This window comes from Schistocerca serialis, chromosome 10 (assembly GCF_023864345.2).
Source record: "Schistocerca serialis cubense isolate TAMUIC-IGC-003099 chromosome 10, iqSchSeri2.2, whole genome shotgun sequence".
Lineage (NCBI taxonomy): Eukaryota > Metazoa > Arthropoda > Insecta > Orthoptera > Acrididae > Schistocerca > Schistocerca serialis.
The window spans coordinates 116,524,735-116,548,331 of record NC_064647.1 but is presented as its reverse complement, the minus strand read 5'-3'; the positions used below and the strand labels follow the sequence as shown (position 1 = coordinate 116,548,331).

The 23,597-nt window shown below is 40.1% G+C and overlaps 1 protein-coding gene across 1 annotated transcript in view; it reads right to left on the bottom strand.

Annotated features, from left to right (window-relative positions):
* Window positions 1-23,597, bottom strand: part of LOC126424585 (pecanex-like protein 1) — a 273,094-nt gene that overhangs the window by 185,509 nt on the left and 63,988 nt on the right. The window contains exons 8-9 of the mRNA XM_050087327.1: window positions 19,395-19,719; window positions 12,213-12,434 (exon numbers count right to left, since the gene is read on the bottom strand). Of these exons, the coding sequence (XP_049943284.1) occupies window positions 12,213-12,434; window positions 19,395-19,719 (547 nt within the window). The remainder of the gene's footprint in view (window positions 1-12,212; window positions 12,435-19,394; window positions 19,720-23,597) is intronic.

Here is a 23,597-nt window from a genome sequence, read left to right as displayed (position 1 = left end):
GAAGGCTAAACTCAGCAACATCTTCCTTCGGAGCCTTCATTCCATATTCTAACCGCCGTTTGATTCTCATATGCAACATAAGTAATGGTACAATATCAGTGCACCTCCCAAAATATTTACATGTTTACAATGCAACACTTATTACATTGAGAAGTGTAGCTCTTTAACACGATTTAATACTATGGTGAATTGATGAATATCTGATAAGCAAACTACACTACAAACTTTTGCCATTAGGCAAAAAAGTAACAGCAGCCTGTGACAACTTCATTTGACTTCCCAATGTTGGTGAAATGATCTACAGAAAAGTTACAAAAGCAGTTCGAGTCGTCATAATACAAAACTTAAATATGGAACGATCAGGAGTATGACAGCCTATGTTATATTAAAATGTGGTCATATTGGTCTCGATGTTCTTAGTCAATGGAATACAAATTACAAAGTCTAACTCCAACAGATGAAATTCAAACCAGGCACAAGCCTAGTGTCATAACTCCAACTTACTGTGTGGTACAGAACTCTAATATTTCTGGATGTGGGCAAATGCTTGTGAATGCGGACGCCGATACAATCTCTCTTATCAGTGCAGACCTCTACCTACAGTCTTTTCACAAATAATAAGTAAAAGGAATAGGGCTCTTACCCCCTCAGGGGATACTGCCTTAACGTAGCACTGTCTGTGCGGGCGAGGTGGTTTGCGTGCCCTGTATCCGGGGGGCTATGCCGGCGGTAGAGTAGCTACTAGCAGGGTCACCCGTGCTGAACAGGCCAAAGGAGAGGAACCAGACAAAGTGTGTCCCACAACGTCCTATTGATAACCTGTCTCCTGTCCTATCCTAACCTATGACCACCCTTTTTCCTTATCATTTTCAATTTCCCACAACATAGGGCAGGGAGGGTTCTAGAGGTGTGGTGAAGCCAGTCTCCCTAAGGGAGTAAATCCAATACAAATCCAGGCCCTCCATGTTGGGTGTTGATCATGTGGATAACAACTCTGTATCAGAAAAAACATACAGTTACAAAACTCAAAGATAAGAATAGCCGGACTGGTGATACTGATGAACGACCCACGCAAGGAAAAGGACACCGTAAATGGAAAAATGATATATATGTTGTTACTTGGAATGTAAGAACTTTGAGCAAACCAGGACCTCTACATGGACTCAGACAAGAGATGGAGAAGTACTAAATAGGAGTAGCACCAATTCAAGAGGTCAGATGGAAAGGAGATGGCATCATAAGAAGCGGTTGTTGTTGTTGTTGTGGTCTTCAGTCCTGAGACTGGTTTGATGCAGCTCTCCATGCTACTCTATCCTGTGCAAGCTTTTTCATCTCCCAGTACCTACTGCAACCTACATCCTTCTGAATCTGCTTAGTGTATTCATCTCTTGGTCTACCCCTACGATTTTTACCCTCCACGCTGCCCTCCAATACTAAATTGGTGATCCCTTGATGCCTCAGAACATGTCCTACCAACCGATCCCTTCTTCTGGTCAAGTTGTGCCACAAACTTCTCTTCTCCCCAATCCTATTCAATACTTCCTCATTAGTTATGTGATCTACCCATCTAATCTTCAGCATTCTTCTGTAGCACCACATTTCGAAAGCTTCTATTCTCTTCTTGTCCAAACTATTTATCGTCCATGTTTCACTTCCATACATGGCTACACTCCATACGAATACTTTCAGAAATGACTTCCTGACACTTAAATCAATACTGGATGTTAACAAATTTCTCTTCTTCAGAAACGCTTTCCTTGCCATTGCCAGCCTACATTTTATATCCTCTCGACTTCGACCATCATCAGTTATTTTGCTCCCCAAATAGCAAAACTCCTTTACTACTTTAAGTGCCTCATTTCCTAATCTAATTCCCTCAGCATCACCCGACTTAATTAGACTACATTCCATTATCCTTGTTTTGCTTTTGTTGATGTTCATCTTATATCCTCCTTTCAAGACACTGTCCATTCCATTCAACTGCTCTTCCAAGTCCTTTGCTGTCTCTGACAGAATTACAATGTCATCGGCGAACCTCAAAGTTTTTATTTCTTCTCCATGAATTTTAATACCTACTCCAAATTTTTCTTTTGTTTCCTTTACTGCTTGCTCAATATACAGATTGAACAACATCGGGGACAGGCTACAACCCTGTCTTACTCCCTTCCCAACCACTGCTTCCCTTTCATGTCCCTCGACTCTTATAACTGCCATCTGGTTTCTGTACAAATTGTAAATAGCCTTTCGCTCCCTGTATTTTACCCCTGGCACCTTTAGAATTTGAAAGAGAGTATTCCAGTCAACATTGTCAAAAGCTTTCTCTAAGTCTACAAATGCTAGAAACGTAGGTTTGCCTTTCCTTAATCTTTCTTCTAAGATAAGTCGTAAGGTCAGTATTGCCTCACGTGTTCCAGTGTTTCTACGGAATCCAAACTGATCTTCCCCGAGGTTGGCTTCTACTAGTTTTTCCATTCGTCTGTAAAGAATTCGTGTTAGTATTTTGCAGCTGTGACTTATTAAGCTGATAGTTCGGTAATTTTCACATCTGTCAACACCTGCTTTCTTCGGGATTGGAATTATTATATTCTTCTTGAAGTCTGAGGGTATTTCACCTGTTTCATACACCTTGCTCACCAGATGGTAGAGTTTTGTCAGGACTGGCTCTCCCAAGGCCGTCAGTAGTTCCAATGGAATATTGTCTACTCCGGGGGCCTTGTTTCGACTCAGGTCTTTCAGTGCTCTGTCAAACTCTTCACGCAGTATCGTATCTCCCATTTCATCTTCATCTACATCCTCTTCCATTTCCATAATATTGTCCTCAAGTACATCGCCCTTGTATAGACCCTCTATATACTCCTTCCACCTTTCTGCTTTCCCTTCTTTGCTTAGAACTGGGTTTCCATCTGAGCTCTTAATATTCATACATGTCGTTCTCTTATCTCCAAAGGTCTCTTTAATTTTCCTGTAGGCAGTATCTATCTTACCCCTAGTGAGATAGGCATCTACATCCTTACATTTGTCCTCTAGCCATCCCTGCTTAGCCATTTTGCACTTCCTGTCGATCTCATTTTTGAGACGTTTGTATTCCTTTTTGCCTGTTTCACTTACTGCATTTTTATATTTTCTCCTTTCATCAATTAAATTCAATATTTCTTCTGTTACCCAAGGATTTCTACTAGCCCTCGTCTTTTTACCTACTTGATCCTCTGCTGCCTTCACTACTTCATCCCTCAAAGCTACCCATTCTTCTTCTACTGTATTTATTTCCGCCATTCCTGTCAATTGCTCCCTTATGCTCTCCCTGAATCTCTGTACAACCTCTGGTTCTTTTAGTTTATCCAGGTCCCATCTCCTTAAATTCCCACCTTTTTGCAGTTTCTTCAGTTTTAATCTACAGGTCATAACCAATAGATTGTGGTCAGAGTCCACATCTGCCCCTGGAAATGTCTTACAATTTAAAACCTGGTTCCTAAATCTCTGTCTTACCATTATATAATCTATCTGATACCTTTTAGTATCTCCAGGGTTCTTCCATGTATACAATCTTCTTTCATGATTCTTAAACCAAGTGTTAGTTATGATTATGTTGTGCTCTGTGCCAAATTTACCAGGCGGCTTCCTCTTTCATTTCTGTCCCCCAATCCATATTCACCTACTATGTTTCCTTCTCTCCCTTTTCCTACACTCGAATTCCAGTCACCCATGACTATTAAATTTTCGTCTCCCTTCACAATCTGAATAATTTCTTTTATTTCATCATACATTTCTTCAATTTCTTCGTCATCTGCAGAGCTAGTTGGCATATAAACTTGAACTACTGTAGTAGGTGTGGGCTTCGTATCTATCTTGGCCACAATAATGCGTTCACTATGCTGTTTGTAGTAGCTTACCCGCATTCCTATTTTCCTATTCATTATTAAACCTACTCCTGCATTACCCCTATTTGATTTTGTGTTTATAACCCTGTAGTCACCTGACCAGAAGTCTTGTTCCTCCTGCCACCGAACTTCACTAATTCCCACTATATCTAACTTCAACCTATCCATTTCCCTTTTTAAATTTTCTAACCTACCTGCCCGATTAAGGGATCTGACATTCCACGCTCCGATCCGTAGAACGCCAGTTTTCTTTCTCCTGATAACGACATCCTCTTGAGTAGTCCCCGCCCGGAGATCCGAATGGGGGACTATTTTACCTCCGGAATATTTTACCCAAGAGGACGCCATCATCATGTAATCATACAGTAAAGCTGCATGCCCTCGGGAAAAATTACGGCTGTAGTTTCCCCTTGCTTTCAGCCGTTCGCAGTACCAGCACAGCAAGGCCGTTTTGGTTATTGTTACAAGGCCAGATCAGTCAATCATCCAGACTGTTGCCCTTGCAACTACTGAAAAGGCTGCTGCCCCTCTTCAGGAACCACACGTTTGTCTGGCCCCTCAACAGATACCCCTCCGTTGTGGTTGCACCTACGGTACGGCTATCTGTATCGCTGAGGCACGCAAGCCTCCCCACCAACGGCAAGGTCCATGGTTCATGGGGGGTAATTACACAATTATATATAATGGAAGAGGCAGTGGTATAGTAGGTGGTACTGACTTTCTTGCAAACAATAGGTATAAAGCATCAGTCATAAATTTTAACCCTATAAATGAAAGGATGTGTACTTTGAGAATGAAGGCCCATTTTTTCAACACCTCTCTAGTATGTGTGTATGCACCCACAGAAGATGATGAGACTGAAGTGGAAGATGAGTTTTATGGTCAACTGGAACAGGAATTAGAAGGCATACCAAGGAATAATGTAAAGGTAGTGATGGGTGACTTCATGCAAAAATGGGAAAAGAAGACGCCTTTAGAGAAACAGTAGGAAATGACAGCCTGCATGAGGTGTCGAATAAAAATGGACAAAGACTTAAAGACTTTGCCATGGGCAATGCAATGGTAGTGAAGAGTACATGGCTTCATAGAAAGAACATAAGGAAAGCCAAATGGGGCTCACCAGATGGCACTACTTTTAATCAAATTGATCATGTTGTAATCAACAGGGGACACGCGTCTGACATCCTTGAAGTTGCTAACTGCAGGGGGGGGGGGGGGGGGGGGGGCCCTTACTGCGATTTGGATCATTATATGGTAAGAGTGAAATACAGACAACGCATAGCCATCTATAGATCCAGAGGGAAGAGAAAAGCTCCACGAAGATACAATGTTTCCAGATTGAAAGAGATGGGAGTATCCGAAAAGCATGAAACAGAACTGCAGAAATAGTGTGAGGCTAAACAAAGCCAAGCTCTGGAAGGAAGTGGAGTATGATTAAAGAGGCTCTGTAAGAAACTGCAGAAGTAGTTTTAGGTTTAGAAGAAAGGGTGAAAAGCGCAGGATAGTACGATGAAGATTGTAAAAAGGCAGTGGAAGTGAGAAATGTGGCAAAAAAGAAAATTATAAACAGGACAACAAGACCTAATACAGAAGAATTCATTAAGAAAAGGAAAGAGGCAGATAGAATTTGAAGAACAAAGAAATGAAAATTAGAGAGGAGATGGATTACAGTGCCAGAAGAAGAGTATAATGGTCAACAATTAAGAAAATTCTACAAGAGGGTTCAGGAACTGAAGAAAGGCTCCCAACCACGTACAATATTCTGCAGAGATAAAGAAGGAAATTTTATAGGAGGAGAACAGGTTCCAGACCGATAGCCAAAAAAGAAACAGAGGGTGATGAAATGTGGCAGAATGTTAGTCAGGATGAAAGACCTGCACCTATACCGACAATAGAGGAAGTTAGGAAAGCAATTAAAAGCCTAAGGAATAATAAGACTCCAGGTAACGACAACATTTCAGCAGAGATGATCAAGGGTGGAGATGAACATCTAACAAGATTGGTACATCAGCTGATAGTGGAAATGTGGGAGAAGGAATAGATGCCAGACCAGTGGAACACGGCCATTATGTACCTGATTCATAAGAAGAAAAACAAAGTAAACTGTGAAAATTATTGCGGCATTGCTTCAGTCAGCATGGTGTACAAAGTATTAGCCAAAGCCATTCCTATGAGACTGGCACCAATTACAGAAGAAATACTCTGAGACTACCAGTGCAGTTTTCGACGAGGCAGATCAACAACATACCAGATCTTCATTATAAGGCAAATAATGGAAAAGTGTTATGAATATAGTGTGGATGTACACCAGATTTTTGTAACCTTTAAACAGGCCTATGATAGTGTTAAAAGGAAAAAGCTATATGCACATTAATGGAGATGAAATTCCCAAGTAAACTTATCAGACTGGTACAAATGACCCTCACCAGCACAAAATGCCAGGTAAAAGTAGAAGGAAAACATTCTAAAGAATTTGAGGTCAACCAAGGGTTAAGACAGGGTGATGTATTATCCATGCTACTCTTCAACATAGTGTTGGAGAGAGTGATGCAAAGGGTGGAGATTGATAACCGAGGTGGCACTCTGTTTAACCGTATGCACCAAAATCTAGCTTATGCCGATGATGTGTGTATGCTGTCTAGAAGTTTGAAAAAAATGGAAGAAGGATTTGGCAGACTGGAAAAGGAGGCAGAACAGTTAGGACTTAGAGTAAACAATACAAAAACACAGTATCTCTTTGCTTCCAGGAAAAATGCTGTTGTTAAAGAGAAAATATATTAAGTTGAACAGAGGCAATTATGAGCGATGTGAGAAGTTCCAATACCTGGGAGTGCTGGTTACGGAGGACAGCAGAATAAGAGAAGAAATAAAATCTAGGATTGTTGCAGGAAATAGAGCTTATTGGGCCCTGATCAAGATCCTTCAGTCACGTAGCCTGAGCAGAAAATCGAAGGTGACTGCCTATTGAACAGTCATACGACTGGTGGTAATGTATGGCTCAGAAACATGGACAATGACTGTAGCAGAAGATGAGCTCTTGAGAGATGGGAGAGGAAAGTATTAAGAGAGATTTTTGGAGCCGTGTATGAGGCAGAGCAATGGAGGATAAGGATAAACAAGGAACTGGAATAACTGTATAGAAATCCTGACTAGGTGACTGAAATTAAGTGTAACAGATTGAGATGGCTGGGCCATGTAGAGTGAATGTCAGAGGATAAAGCTGTCAAAAAGGTTAACACAGGAAATCCAGGTGGCAAAACGTGCAAAGGGAGACCCCTGAAACGATGGCTGGAGCATGTGGAAAATTATCTGGGAAACATTGGAGTAGGTGCTACAGTCTGGAACCGCGAGAACACTACGGTTGCAGGTTCGAATCTTGCCTCGGGCATGGATGTGTGTGATGTCCTTAGGTTAGTTAGGTTTACAGCAGTTCTAAGTTATAGGGGATTGATGACCTCCAAGTCCCATAGTGCTCAGAGCCAGCCAAACATTGGAGTCAGGAGATGGAGGAAACGAGCAGAAAATCGTCAGAATTGGGCTGTGATCATCAGAGAGGCTAAGGCCCTATATGGGCTGTAGCACCAAGGAGTCAGGGAGTAAGTAAGTAAGTGAGTAAGTAATAGGGCTCTTAAGATCTTTCCCCCCAGTATTCTAAAATACTTTTTTGGCCACAGATGTTTAAAAGAGGTACTGGTAAATCCAGCAATATTTTAAATTGTACACAATTCACAGCACAGAACAAACAAGCTTATCCATTTGCAAATTTTGCCCACACACTTTCTCAGATATTCCACTTTTTTTTTAATTCATGCAAAATTGTATCAAGTATTTGTTATAAACAGGATGTAACATGACACGACACACAATTCATTTAGGACTGATCTCACATGGGCTACTCACAGCAAACTTTTGTGGAGTGGCATGCACAAGATCAGCCAATTATAATGTGGTGAAGTCTGTTACATAACACAAGGCACACTTAGGCTTTGGAGAACATACCGAATAACTCAAGAACGAGTCAGTTACCCGACATTCTCTTACTCTGCACCAATGTCAATATGATTTATGTGATCATATATGTCTTGCGGATGTTAATGAAATTATTCCTCATTAACACTATGACAGTACAGCTATTACATGAAACTCCTTTTCTGTTGCACAAAATTATTCTTCAAAACAAACGTTTAAATCTTTCAACTAAAATTTTACATTTAATATTTTTCAGTAGAATACCGTCACATCCATATATAAGTGAATGCTATAAAAGAAATTTTACCAAATGTTAAATTCGTTTCTTTGTTTAAAGTGTTTTTTAATCTGAACCTAAGGAAGGTTAACAAAAAAAAAACTGTGCAGCAAACAAGTTACAGCAATTGAAACTGAATTAGGCTATCAAAGAATCTCTTAACCAAATCATCTCAAATTTGAAATGAACTTCCCTGCTGATAATTTAGCATCTTACGCATTTTTTACTTAACCTGAGTTACAGCAGCTTTGTTACACAAACTGAGTTTTGCACAACTCATTTTGTTTGTAGTACACAATTTAAACAAACTTATTTACATTTTAAGTTCAAAAATTACAAACAATTCTCATAAATATTGTACCTGAGAAACTTCTGACTTCTATTTTACACATAAATCAATATCAGCTGTTTTTAGCAATATTTGAGTGGACTATCAACATCCTTCCCTCCTTTCCTTGAGAAAAATTATTGAATGATTATTTGAACATTTCCAATTTTGTTCTTAATAATTTACATAAGGCCTATAAATTTAAAATTAACGTATAATGTGGGAAGAGTCTACAAGCAAAATGGGTCGTTATTGTGTCAGCCAGTCAGGTGCAAGCATTTTTTGGGGAGTAATGCTTCATACTCCAAAATACAAATGGGCTCTAGACAGTGTGCAAAGTCTGCAACCTTGAATGAACAATCGTGTTTCTCAGAGCAGTGGTGTGTGGATCTTGACAACACAAAAGTAGCGATATTGATGTGAATGGTGTACAAAAAACTTAAGAGAGCTGTCAGTTGTTTGGAAACAGGGAAAAAAATGTTATCTTGCACATCAATTTCACAGTACTATAAAAAATTTTATTTTCAATGTCACATCAAAGCAATGTCGAACTGCAAGCATCGAAAAAACACACACGTCCCAAATAAAAACATTAAATAAAATTTGCCACCTCCGAATCCTTAAAATTTTAAAATAAATGAATCCTATGCCCTTTACAGCTCACACAAAATTTAACTCTACAAATGTTTTCTCCTTTCTTAGGTAACTAGCATTGTTTGTTTATAAATATATCATAATCACTGTTACCTCCTTTAGAACCTATCCCTCAGGACTGTTAACTTAAATGGCCCCAAATCTGTGAAAAACTCAAAATACATATTCATTGCTACTTCATCACGAGCTGCTCGTAGCACAAGAAGCAACGCAGAAAGCGTTTCTGAGCAAGTGAATCGATACTCGACAATGCTGCCACAGTGACGGAAATTACCAGCAGTTGGCAGAAATAAATGTATGGTGCATATAAAATGTGAGCCAAATAAAGAAAGTGCAAACAGTGCAGTTTGTTTGTTGGACACTGAGAACTGTGCTCCGGCACAAGAGTGGCTCAGGCAATACATGACTAATATTGTACTTTCACTACTGGTGCTAGTTGTCCTCTACAAGCAATCACAATTGGAAACAGTAGTATTCATACAAATGAAACAAGGTATAAAAGTGACCTCCACTACCCATGGCACAAAAAAAAAAAAGAGTACATTATTGAAACACACAATTCTGTCATTGTTCTACCTATGAAGTTAAATGTTCTGACAGTAAGTTCTGATTCAGTCTTGTGTGTGGAGCAGTGGGGGGTATCAGAGTGATTTTAGCATATTTATGTCACCAGGCTTAGTACAAATCTGGCATTGCTGTGGAAAGGTTATCAAACTGTTGTTTGCATTGTAACTGTAAATCAAAATGACAGCTGTCACTGAAAAACCTCTGATTATGAATTATCTGCAGCAACCTGTTTTCTGAGTGCGAAAAACATGAAAGCTGTACTCGTACATAGTGAACTTTGTGCAGTATACAGAGTGAATGGTGTCTTTTGAGCAAAGAAGGCCTGACAAATATCCATAATGGGCGAAGAAGTGGAAGATCATCCCTGTGACAAACGAACTTATAGTAAAGGTTAATGACAGAAGTGAAATTTGTCAGTTCACAATTACAGAATTATCAGCCAGTTTCTCTAAGATATTAAGGACATTGTTGCATGGACTTGTGACTAACGAGCACAAATTTTGTGCTCCCAATGCTTATGACTGACATTCACAAAAGAAAGAGTTCGGCGACCACATTAATGTTTCCAATCCAGTACAATGCAGAAGGAGGCAATTTCTCAATCACATTGTAATGACAGATGAAACGCAGGATGGAGACAAAAAGGCAATCACTGGACTGGCATCACAAGAGCTCACTAAGTAAGCCTTTAAAGTGTCGTCAGTTTATTATTTTTTTTTCCCCCTGCACATAAAAAATTTTATTTTCAATGTCATATCAAAGCAATGTCGAACTGCAAGCATCGAAAAAACACACACGTCCCAAATAAACCTCTACTTTTGGGTCATAAAGGGAGTACTCCTTGAACTTAACAGAACTTACTTTCTGGATAGCCCTCCTATGAATGATCCTGCAGATAATGTCAGTGTCTTTGTGAGGCTTTCGCTAATGGTGCCACAGTATGTAGAAAATTCCTGCCAGCAAAAAATTATAGGAAAACCTGCTGAGGGATGCAGGGAGTAGCAGTCATGCATAAATAGGCCACAACAGCCATTACTGTATGATTACATGACTGCAGAACAATCACTGGAAGCAGTCACATCCATTAAATGTCTGGTAGTAGGTGTCCACAGATATCTCAGTTGCATGTCCATACAAAAACAATTGTAGGAAAAATAGATTCATTGGTAGAATCCCCGCAAAATGTAATTCTTTGATAAACGAAGTAGCTTACAAAACCCTTACTGGGCCAATGGTATGAACAGTGTTCAGGTACAGTTAATAGAGAGAATAGAAGAATATCATAAGAATAGAGATGTTCACCCACACTCTAAAAAGAGAGGTGTTGGCCATTATGGACAGTTTCAGCATTAAAATTCTGAGAAAAATTATTTCAAGGAGATTCCGACAACGTATTACTTCCCCCCACATACATCTCACAAAAACACCACAATGGTAAAATGAGAGAAATTTGAGCTAATTTCAACTTTTACCACGGACACTTATCCCATGCACCATTTGTGAATGGAACGTGAAAGGGAGAAAATTTTGGCTGTACTCAAAGTACAGTACTTCAAGTACTGTAAAGTGTCTTTCAGAGTGTGTGTTCCTAAGTTACTTACCTACTTGTACACGATGTCCTTTTGGCAACTTTGGGCACATTTAAAATCAAAATTTAGTTAACAGGAACAATAAGATTAGGGAAAACTTTTATCATCATTATTATAACCTTTCTGTGGGCAGTACAAACAATTTTAGAATCAGAAAGAAACAATTACCGATTGATAACTTCTCCAACTCCACAGACAAATTACCAAATAATGAATATCACTGTTTGGTTTTGTGTGTGGAACCAATGGAACAATACAGAAGGTCAAGAACATACATATGTGTCTGTAAAACTTAACTTAGAATTCACTTAAATACAACGCACAGTTGTAAATGACGAGTGTAGAGCCATAAGAAATGTGTTAATTTGTGAACCGACAGTTGTGATGAATACCTTGAGATACTAAGATCACAGAACCAGCAAAAGTTGACTTGCTGTACTTCTGTGTTGTAATTCCACATAAAACTTTTTCAAAATGGTTCAAATGGCTCTGAGCACTATGGGACTTAACATCTGAGGTCATCAGTCCCCTAGAAGTCAGAACTACTTAAACCTAACTAACCTAAGGACATCACACACATCATCGCCCGAGGCAGGATTTGAACCTACGACCGTAGCGGTCGCGCGGTTCCAGACTGAAGTGCCCAGAACCACTCGGCCACAGCGTCTAGCTAAGACTTTTTCACCTGTCAATTTGTGAACTTACAAATGCGATGAGTGCCTCGATATACTAAAATCCAAGATCTAGGAAGAATTGACTTGCTGTACTTCTGTATTGTAATACTACGCACAACTTTTCCACATGTCTTGAAACTGTACTACCCATTTAATTCTGAAAAATGCCATCATACTATAAGTCTTTGTAAGTTCTATGATTTAATAAACACTTGAAGCCAATATTCCTAGCCAGATACTAGGATAGCACAGCAGTAAACCTTCTGTCTGACCCACCATTACCGACGGAGGCTGCAGATGCCGGCAGTGGCGACGTTTGCCCGGCGGTGTCACTGTCGGTGTGATCGAACAACCAATCGAGCCCCACGAGGCTGGAAGAGGCATCGCGAGTGGTGGTCGTGGCCGCATCGGACGGAGCCTTAGAAACGCCACAGGGTGTAGGAGCCACTGTACAACTAATGCACTCCTGGCGGTTGCACCGGCAGCACACAGTTTCACCTGTGGGGGAAATCCACCCCTACACTAGTGTGGAACTGAGATCAGAATCCACAGGCAAAAACTAAGTTTTTCATAATAATGAGGCACCCCAATGATAAAACTACATTTCTAATCTATTCCAGAAAACTACAAAAATATTTTGACACAATTAGAATCGTCACACATCAATCCAGCAGCTGTCTAAATGGCAACTTGACACACCTGTGGTGTGGAACGCCTACACCGGCTTTCGTATCGGCCCGGGATGGGACTGCACTCTCCGAACGGCACGTGGCAGCTGTAGAACTACTGGGTAATCCGATGCATTTGACAGCTGCTGTGCCATTTGCACTGTGCCGTGCGAAGTATAATGCAGACATTTCGACGTGGCAGCCGTCGGTGAATGTAAACGGACGAGAACCCGGAAAGCTGTGGGGAGGGGAGAGGTTTGGAGAATGTGTCCGTCTCATTATCACAAAGCTGGCAGGCTACATTTCTACTTCTGCAAAAGTGAAACTGAAGTACAGTCACAATGATTGTCTGATTGTCAATCCTTTCTGGTGTCGTGGGACTCGTTTTCAAACCCTTGATGGACCAGATTAGTCTCATAGCTAATTTCAAAGCAGGAAAAGAAAACAATGTGCAATGCACAACACATTGCAAACTGAAGCACACTTCGCTTTTGATAACAGCTACCGTCCAATTGCTTGCTGAAGCTGAGTGTCTTCAACACGGTAGCTCAGGCGCGACCCCTGCCAGTACCTTAAGCAACCAAAATTCAACCCCCCCCCCAAAACTGCCACATTAAAGTGTCTGCATTATAGTGGCAACTTTGTAAACACTGTCACTTAACTTCTTTCAGGCATGGCACAGCAGTCTTTAAGACAACCACAGTTTGTAGTTCAATTGATTCATTACTTTCTGTATTGTAATTTCTTGCCATACATGTACACTTAGCTTATTATCTTGACACTGAGCAGTTAATTTCTTTAATGGAAGAACAGCCTGATTTATGGGGCAAAACTCGGGAAATTTACAAGCGTTAAATTCTAAAGGAAAATTGGTTGATTGTTGTATCCAAGGAAAAATTAATACAATGTGATCAAGCGTGAAAAATGTAAATTTGGGGTAAAGTGTTTATTTGATATGATACTCTCTGGCTGTCATCAGTACACTACTTCCCTCTGTTGAGAAAAGTGATAATAGTACTTCTGTCCACTAATACAGGCCTGCTATCTGAAGGTTTTCCCCGGAAGAATGGTCACTATTCAGGGATATGACAATAAAGCTCATTTGAAGCAAAAAAACTTCATATGGGCTACTCTGAATAGTTTCTGAGACGGAACACACGATTGGTAACATGTTGATAGGTCCAGTCATTTTCGAAGAGTGAATAATGGGATGGAATTATCAGCATTTTTTGGAAAAGTCGTTTGTTAAACACCTTCAGGACATTCCTTTGGCCACATGGATTGAAATGTAATTCCAGCATGACAAAGCCCCTTCACATTTGACCAGAAATCTGAGCAAACATCTCAACCATATTTACCCTAATCGGTGGGCTTGCCACAGTAGCACAATTAACTGGCCACCAAGATTCCCAGATCTTAAGCCATTAGATTTTGTTTAGGGGGTTGGATGAAGCCAGAAGGGTACAAACAGAAGGCGAATAACTGAGATTAACTGCTCGGTCGCATCACGAATGCAGCTGCCCTCATTAGGGAATGTGCATAAGCACTCGTATAAGCAATAAAGTTCTTCCAAGTGAGCACAAATGCATTCAGTTAGGTGGTGGGATATTCGAATGTTTATTTTTAACTGTACAATAGCTGTAACGTGTCATGTACCGTAATAATGAGAGGTGAAGGTGTTAAAAGCACATATTTTTCAATTAATACTTTGTAACATGCATGTTGTAATGTCTACTAACTGTTGTAAATGTGTAAAGCTGACAATGAGTTGAATAATACAGAAAATAAATAACAATGTACATGAAATGTGTTCTATCTCTGAAACCATTTCGAATAGGGCATATGTCCAAATGAAGTTTTTTGCTCCAAATGATCGTTCCTGCCATATCACTGAGTGCTGACTATTCCCCCATGGGACACCCTGTATATGACTACATAGTGAAAGCATTCATTTAAAGAGTGAGAACACCCGTTATTGAAATTCTGCAGGTATCTGCTGCAATATTATGATTATTTTAAGCACGCTCGAAAAAAAAAAAATTAATTACTCCTAGGAGATGTCACACTAATACAGTGTAACACAGTCATTAACCTTTATAATAATATCAATACAGCAAGGAAGAAGAGTCCACAAGTTTCTGGAGGAAAGCCACATTCAGTTAAAACCACTTGTTCACGGCTGGACCCCGCAGAGGGTTAGGACCCCTGATTTCACCCGTTGCTCCAAATAGTCCCAGTCATTTCCCACGCGATTACGATCAGGTGACTTGGCAGGCCAATTGAGGTGCAATAGACTGTTCATCCAACAGGGAACAGCTGCTGGCATCTTGGGAAGATGGGTGTCCACAGCATACACGCCGTGCAGATGTAGAAATGAAGGGCAACACTTTGTCGCCAAAAATGTTGAAATAAAAATCCTGGTTCATGTTCATAATAACCTTAGTGAATGGGCCCACTTGAAAATACAAAAAACACCCATAAAACATCACTGAACCACTGCTGGCCTGAAATACAACCTTCAAAGACTCTAAGTTACACAGCTCATTGGACCATAGCTGCACTTGCCACATTGCATTACTTGAAAGGGGCAACTGTCTACTTGCTAAACCACATTCCAGGCCTCCAATCAGGTACTGTCCAGTTTCTGTGTTGTTTGGCCCACTGGAGGCACACATGTTTACATGCCGCTGAGAGTAATGGCCTTTTGTGAAGCAACCCACTCCGTACGTCCATTGCATGCAGTTGCTTTCACAACATTCACTCGGAAACTGGTTGAGAATGACCTGCATTCACTGACAGCAGACAGTTAGGATCTTCTTACAACCAGTGTTCTAATCCTATGTCACACGGCTGCCAGTAGGTCACTAATCCTTATAGATAGATCAGACAGTCTATGTTGATACACCAAAAAATTAAGTAACTTCATCCACGTGTGTACATCAGCTCATCCAAACACAATAACTCTTTTCAGACAATCTGTCACATCTCTAAGTCGACCCAACTTACTGCACTGGCTCCGTATGACCGACTTGTATGTGGACAGCACTTCAGTGCTGTGACTAATGTCAGCAGTGCAGAGTTACATGATGACCTCATACCTGTTCTACAGTATCTACAGTGCTTCAAAGAGAACACTGTACCCTTTTTATGGGGGCCACTTTGTCGTTCCTTCTGAAATGTAGTAGATAAAATTAATGTCCTTTGAAATATTTTTGTCCCACTAGATTCACAGCGAGCATCCCACAATAATTTGTTAGCTGCAGTTCTCACTGACGTGATACGATACGCGACACAAAACACTGCAATAAACATCGCGTGACACGATAGTTATCTCTGCGAAATTTGTGTTCCCACAGGAGGGATACAAGAAGTAACTGGACACAGAAGGCTGCAAGAGCCTCACATGTGGAACACTGCTGTCAGGCTTGTCATGGAAAACTTCCAAATATGTCATGTATTTACTCTAGACTGGAAAGAGGCACAGTCCTCCTCCTAGTATTAAAAACAATTTTGATATATTAGCTACATTTAGTATGGAACATTGTATAACCTAAAATGCACCAAACATAAACTAGCCAGCGACTACATTTTTTTACTGCAAACTTTTCAAAATATTTGCTGTGTTTTATTTAATAGCAAAAAGAAAACCAGCTGAGTTTCAAGCTGTGATCGAATGAGAAAAACTGCACAGAAGGGAACAAGCACAAATCCCTAAACAGTGGTTTTCAATTATTTACATGAAAACTGAAAGTTTTACTACCAGCAGAGGTTGATGTAGAATTGCTTCATCTTGATAAAACAATTTGTTTTTTAGGCAACAGTTGCTTTTAGCAATCAGCATTCGGTATTGCCCGATGTGACATGACTGAGAATTGTATCGGTATTTTATCACTGTCGTCTGAGTAAGAACCAGTCAAGTCACTTCAACTATGTTTCTATTCACTCTACCAATCCAGGTTGCTTCTGTGTCATATTGTTGCATGGCATGTCGTATCATCTCAGTGGTAACTGCTCCTTAATGAGTTAGGGGGAGAGAGAGAGAGAGAGAGAGAGAGAGAGAGAGAGAGAGAGAGAGGAGGTACGTAGGTGTGTGTTTGTGTGTGTGTGTGTGTGTGTGTGTGTGTGTGTGTGTGTGTTTTCTGGGCAAAGAGCATACCAGAGTACAGTCTTATGCCATACGTAACCTCTGTCTCTGCAGAGCATAATATAACATCAATGGTCTGCAAATGGCAGAGGAAAAGTAGCAAAGAAAAGTACGTATTCCATGGAATTATCACAAAAGGCAACACCTAATATTATGACAAGTAGCATGACTGCAGAGCCACAAAGCAATATGGTACATCAAAGATGACACTCTATAGTCATCCCGACTTGAAAGACCTTTAAAAATGATCAAAATGCTAAAGAAAAGGAAACATATAGAAACTAAAAACAGTTCAGAATCAGATGATAAGAGTGATTCCAGCAGAAAACACATAACTTCAGACATCAAAGACTTCATGGAAGACACTGAAGTGTAACTACATAAATTTATCCATCAGCTCGTAACTTTTTACTGCAAAGTGGCTGTTCATAATATTTTATCTACGATACTGAAGACATTGTTTGGCAGATACCAATAGAAAAAATACTATAACAGTGAAATCTGCAACAAAAACTGAAAATTCTTCTTCAGTGTACCCAAGGCCATAAGTCAATAAAATTTGTAATACTGGACAGGAAGTAGTGACACCGTGTTTACCTTATCTTGGTGAAAACTTGTTTAACATATCCAGATTTTGGAAGACATGGAGAAATTGTCTTCCCTCTATTATTCACTGCATGCAATATTGGGTGAACGTTTTATTCATGTCAGCGTGCAGCCAAATTCATTTCCACAAGGTTGGACAAGTACACCATGAGTAGCACTTTTCTGTTAATGAATCTGTCTCATACAACCTTTGTACCAAACTTTCATGATCAAGCAACTATTAACAATATCAGTAATTGTATAGGTAAAAAATCTACTCACTAAGTGGCAACAAGAGAATGCTCATACGAAAGGTAGGATGCTCTTGCATCATTGACAGTACAGTAGCAGTTTGTGAAGAAGTGTGGCTTACAGAACACACAGCTTACTCCTTGCTGCCAAAAAGTGCGTACCCTGTACATCACTGAACTTGAAATGGAGTAATGTGAGCATCAGTCGTTGGTCTGCTGTCTCTCACAGTAAAATGAACTAGGACTTATGATTCTATAATCTGACTAAAATCTTGAAATTTAGTTGACAATTTTTTTTTCTGTTACACACATTTTAGGATAACACTTGCCCCATTTCATGTTAAGCAAGTTATCCAATGAACTAAAAACTTTTTACTCTATCATTTTTGACAAGGTGTTTACATTAAATGAAATAGTAATAACATTTGCAAAAATTATATTTTAGGAAACTGCCAATTTGCAATCCACATTATGTCAAGAATATATCTGTTATTACATTCCTTGTATTATTATCAAAACCCCTCTATTTACCCAAACTAAATAGAAGGATTTCTCGTAGTCACAGGAGAGCTTTCTAAATAATACACGAAACACCCCATGTTCATTTCTTTTTAAAGTAATCATATGTATTGAATTAATGAATCAAACATATTCTGTTTAATCCACTCCTTTTTTAATGGTGATGAACTACAATTCAAGACAGCATCTTTCCACATTCCATTTCACTAGAACTGTGCCAAAGGCTGTGAAGAAGTGAAGTGAGGGCAGCTACAGCCAACTGTGCTGTGCCATGCCATACTCTGCCACACACAACAGCGGCCATATAAATGTGTAATCACCGCTGCAGCTTATTTTGAAACTGTTCCTTCTAGACAGCTGCCAGATCATGTAAAATAGGCTTTACAAAGACCAGTATACTATCTAATGTTCAATTTGGCTTTTTTTCTTTTCTTTTTTCAAATTTCATCTCATTTACTGTGGAACCTAATTGACCATACCACATGCCACAAACCAATATGAAGCTCCTCTTACTACTAGATTTTACTATTATTACTATTTTACAGATACAACATTTACCCTACATGTAAATCTGCTTTCTAGTCCCGGTTATACGCCTACTGATGACTCAATTTGTCTGCTATTCAGTGAATTGTCACCTTTACTCCTAAATTGAATACTGTAATATCTGAGTGCTTATTCTGCAAGTGTTCTACTTTGTTTGTTCTTCAGCTCACTTCTAAACCACAATTAAATACCAACCAAAATATGTACTTAAAAAAGAAACAGTGAAAGTTTAGTATAATAGGCATCAAAAGATTACTGTGATATGTAAAACTGGAAGTTCTCTTTGCCAAACTAAATCTCTCTACTGAGTTACCTAAACCAAAATTTGAAACATCGCAAAATTTTTGTTACCTCAAAAGCCTATTCCTTACACTCAATTATCTCGAAAACAAACACATGAAACAAAATCAGCTCTTAATCAGGCCAGAAAAACACATTTTAAATGTCTCTCGTGCCTTAATGATGTCACATCTGAAAGTTATTTTATACTTACTGAGCATAGGGTGGTAGATAAATAACAAGCCAACTTCAATGTACAGGTAAGTGATACAATGAGGTGCAAAATAAAATATTGAGTATTTCCATTCTAGTGAATACTGTACTGTCTACGGAGCTCAGGTAGTGAAAGTGGCATGGCATTTAAATATTTTAAGCTTTACAGCTTCCTAAGAGAAATGGTAGGATAGAGTCACTACTGCTACAAAGCTTCAAAACATTCACCACTACACAAGACAAGTATACTCACTGACAATCAGTGCGAAGTTGGCACACTCGGTCCTCCGTCGAGCGACAGGTGACGGGCTGACGTAGCCGGGGCTGCCGTCAGCAGCAGCACTGTTGTTGTCCCCCTCATCCCCACTGGCTTCGTCCGTGGCACACGATTCTCCTGGCAAGCCCTCATCTTCGTCATAATCGTCTTCGTCATCTCCTCCGTCCAGGAGCTCGTCGGCCGAAGAGCAGGCTCCGAACCTTTTGCGGAACGTGCGCCCCGGTATTCGGTGGTTGCTGGACACGCCACTGTCTGCAGCACTGTTAGTACCTGCTGCCCGAGAACTATGGTCCGTCACACTCTGCAGGCAGATGGCAAGACAGTTTAATTTAATTAAAATACCTCTGCATATATTAGACATTTAAAATCAGCACTATAAAAAAGGAGCAACTTGACAACTTTTATTTATTTTTCATTCATACGGTTCGAGGAAAACTGAAAAAGAAGAGAAACAAAGTATCTGATATGTGATGCTATAGGATGTCGAAAATTAGATAGACTTACTGTGTGGTTATAATTAAAGTGCAGCTACTTATAGTGGTCCAATGTGGGCTGTAATTATCGTACGGCAGCAAAATTTAGTAGGTATTCCAAAGTGTTAATGCAGAACTGACTTATGCTAGAAAAAATTAGTTCCAATTTTGGCTGCCAAGTGCAAACCTGGGGCTGCGAATACAAGAAGGCAGATACATCTGTTTCCATATGTAATAAACTAGAAATGGGACATGGGCAGAAAAAAAGTCAAAGAAGTGAGAAAGGCATAATGTTTATTTTATTGTTAATAGCCACTTCCATAATACGTTCAATACGAGCATCGGAGACATCGACGAAATGCTGCATCAGTAAAAAACACACAATCAACTGTTCCTCGCAGCAGTTCCAGTGGAATCTGAGCAATGTGTCCCTTTATACAGGCCTTCAGATCACATAGGGACCAAACGTGTCACTGGTAAACGGGTGCTTTTAGATACCCCCAGAGCAAAAAGTTACAAGGGTTTCGATCGGGTGATCTTGCAGCCCACACATCTGGAAAACCTCTGGAGATAATACATTTGCGGGAGGTTGCATTAATCAGACCTTTCACTGGACGAGTGACACGGGGTGTTGCCCATCTTACACAAAAACAGTGGTCTCCACACAGTTGCGCTCTTCCAAAGTAGGAACCACACGCCGCACAAGGATGTCTCGATAATGTGCAGATGTCACAGTACACCTGACAGGCTCTCTGGGCGTATTGTCTTCAAAGAAGAATGGACCGAGAATAAAGGTGCTTGTGAATCCACACCACACAGTCATATACAGTGAGCGCAATTGCAATTTGCACACAACATGTAGTTTAACAGTACCCCAAATTCAGCAATTCTGTGTATTCACTGCACTGTGTACTGTAAAATGTGCCTCGTCACTCCACAGAATACTGTCCAGCCACATGCCATCAACTTCAATGTGTGTCAGCAACCAAAGAGCAAATTCAGACTGTTGCTGGGGATCACGAGGTTTCAGTTGCTACACCACCTGCATCTCGTACAGGTACCAGTATAAAATAAGACTGCAAAACTTTCCATACTCCTGACCACGGGACGGACAATTCTCGCAACACTGCACGTGCACTAGCACTACCCGAGGCATGTGCTGCACGGTCAGTTACAGCAACAGCAGGAGAAGACCTCTTCCTCTTCCAGATTCCACATCGAGCTTACCTGCATTTTCGAATTTCATTATCAACTTCTTTAAACCATTTAATGACACAGGGCTTCTCCTCACACCTTTCAGTTGCCGATACTCTCTCAATACGGCACTGTAATATCAGCCGTTCGCATAAAACAGTTTCACTAACAGCGCACATTCTTTCTTCTCGGTAGCCGTACTGTTCACTCACATTACGGTTTGTCAAATGAGAGTGCAGATTTCACAGTCATATAAAAAGCGTACAGTACCACATCTGCACCTGGTGGCCACAACTGGAAATAATTCTTCTCCAGCGTAAATTGGTTCCACATTAACCTAGTAGCATACCAACCGTATGATAATTACAGCCCACACTGGATCTGCACTTTAATTTTAACTACCCAGTATATGATAAGAAATTAGGAGGCTCTCCACAAAATCAGTGCGGAGAGGAACGTTGACGAGAAGAGCCGGGATGATAGGATATGTGAGAGGACTTTCGGGGTTCAAAAGGGGAGCTGTACAGAGAAAAAGCTGTAGAGGAAGACGAGGGTGAGAACGTACCCGACTAGAAGTGGAGGAAGTTGGTTGCAAGAACTACCGTATTTACTCGAATCTAAGCCGCACTTTTTTTCCAGTTTTTGTAATCCAAAAACCCGTCTGCAGCTTAAAATCGAGTGCAAAGTAAGCGGAAGTTCTGAAAAATGTTGGTAGGTGCCGCCATCGAATATACGTAGTGCTACACAGGCATGCTTTGCAGGCACAAAGATAAATACTGGCGCCAAAACCTCTGCGTCAGTAAATAAATTTAAAAAAAGGTGGAAGATGAGCTTTTTTCTCCACCCTGAGTTTCGACCACTGCGTTTTCATACATTATCCAACGAAGTAAATACAAATTCCGTATTGTTCATCTTCGAATGTAACAGCATTTCAATGTACTACGACAATCCGACTGGCAAGACTGTTTGGGATGTTTGTCAATATGGCCAACTCTAAGTTTTGAATATTTTCCTACCTGTGAGAAGAGATGGTTGCTAATAGGAACCTTTATGCATTGTGAATCACATGCAGTATTCTCTTCACCATAAGAATAATACGAATATAAACATTTTGCCATGTATTCTTTCGTGTTTGCTGCTATCTCATTTAAATCCTGTCTGCCTAATAAACTCCGAAACTAGAGTGAGTCAACAGCTAACGTGGAAGAATATACATATCATGTCATGTTTATATTCGTATTATTCTTATGCCTGATAGTGGTACAGTCAGAAATGAAGCACGCCAATTGACTAGATTTTTAAATCTAAGATGACTCTAATTTCTGTGCAGAATGTAATGTACTAAAGCGGCGTCTGCGAAGATTTTCAAACGGAGAAAAATTTTCGCTAAATTCTCGTTCAGAACATCTTCTATCATATACAGTCTATTATTTGGTTCTTGCTGATCATTATCGAAGAAAGCAGCAGTGTAAGTCACAACAAATAGCAGTCTCTTGCCATTGTTTCGCTAATGAGATGATTCCTCTCTTTTGTTTTTTAATTGTAAGCGGCGGTAGCGTGCACAAAAGCAAGCCATGCCGCGAGCAGCGACAGGTCGTAAACACACATTATCAGAATGCGACAAACAATGCATGACACAGTACAGTACTGCATTTTCAGCTTAGAGTGACATAAACACCTATAACAAAGAGAACGGCACTTATCAGATCAAAGAAAAAATAAGCAGTCAGTTCAACCCAGACAAAGCACGTGAAAAAGGGAGGCTACCCATATAAATACGGACGGAGCACCTGACGCATAGCAATGGCTACCTGATAAAGCTTAACTGCTAAGCTTACGACTCGAACCAAACTACTGTAGCTGTATCGTCATTCATTCGACCTAAATTGTGTCTCATATTACAATGGACCAACTTTGTTTCGATTCGCAGAAGCGGCCCTAAAACTTTCCTCTCCCCTTGAATTTCGAGTCTCATATTTCAGGTGCGGCTTAGATTCGGGAAAATTTTTCTTCCTTGATTTCGAGTCTCATTTTACAGGTGCAGCTTAGATTCGAGTGCGGCTTAGATACGAGTAAATACGGTACTCCAAAATTAAGAGGTTGGCTCAGGAGAGGGATTCATGGTGGGCTGCATCAAGACAGCACTTATGGGTTAAAAAGCACCAGTGCAGTTACGCAGAATGAAACACTAAAATCAATGGGGGTGGCAACTTTGTTTCATGAAAAGATTTACCTGATATTTCCAGGTTGAAATTCCAAATTTCCCTGAACCAATTTTGTTGTAAGTAAAAGTAAATTTTACAATGCTAGTTCCCATTGCTCAGTTTCTTCTTTTCTCCACGCCACAGCAATTAGTCCAAGTTCAGCTACGATTTACTAGTTTATCAACAGTTCTTCAAGTTACGAGATCTTTCTGACCTCAGAAATTCAATTGTTATTGTCGTCCATTGCCATTTTGTATTGTGCCATGCTGCATCACTGTATGACAATCTCTTCAAATATATGATAGTCC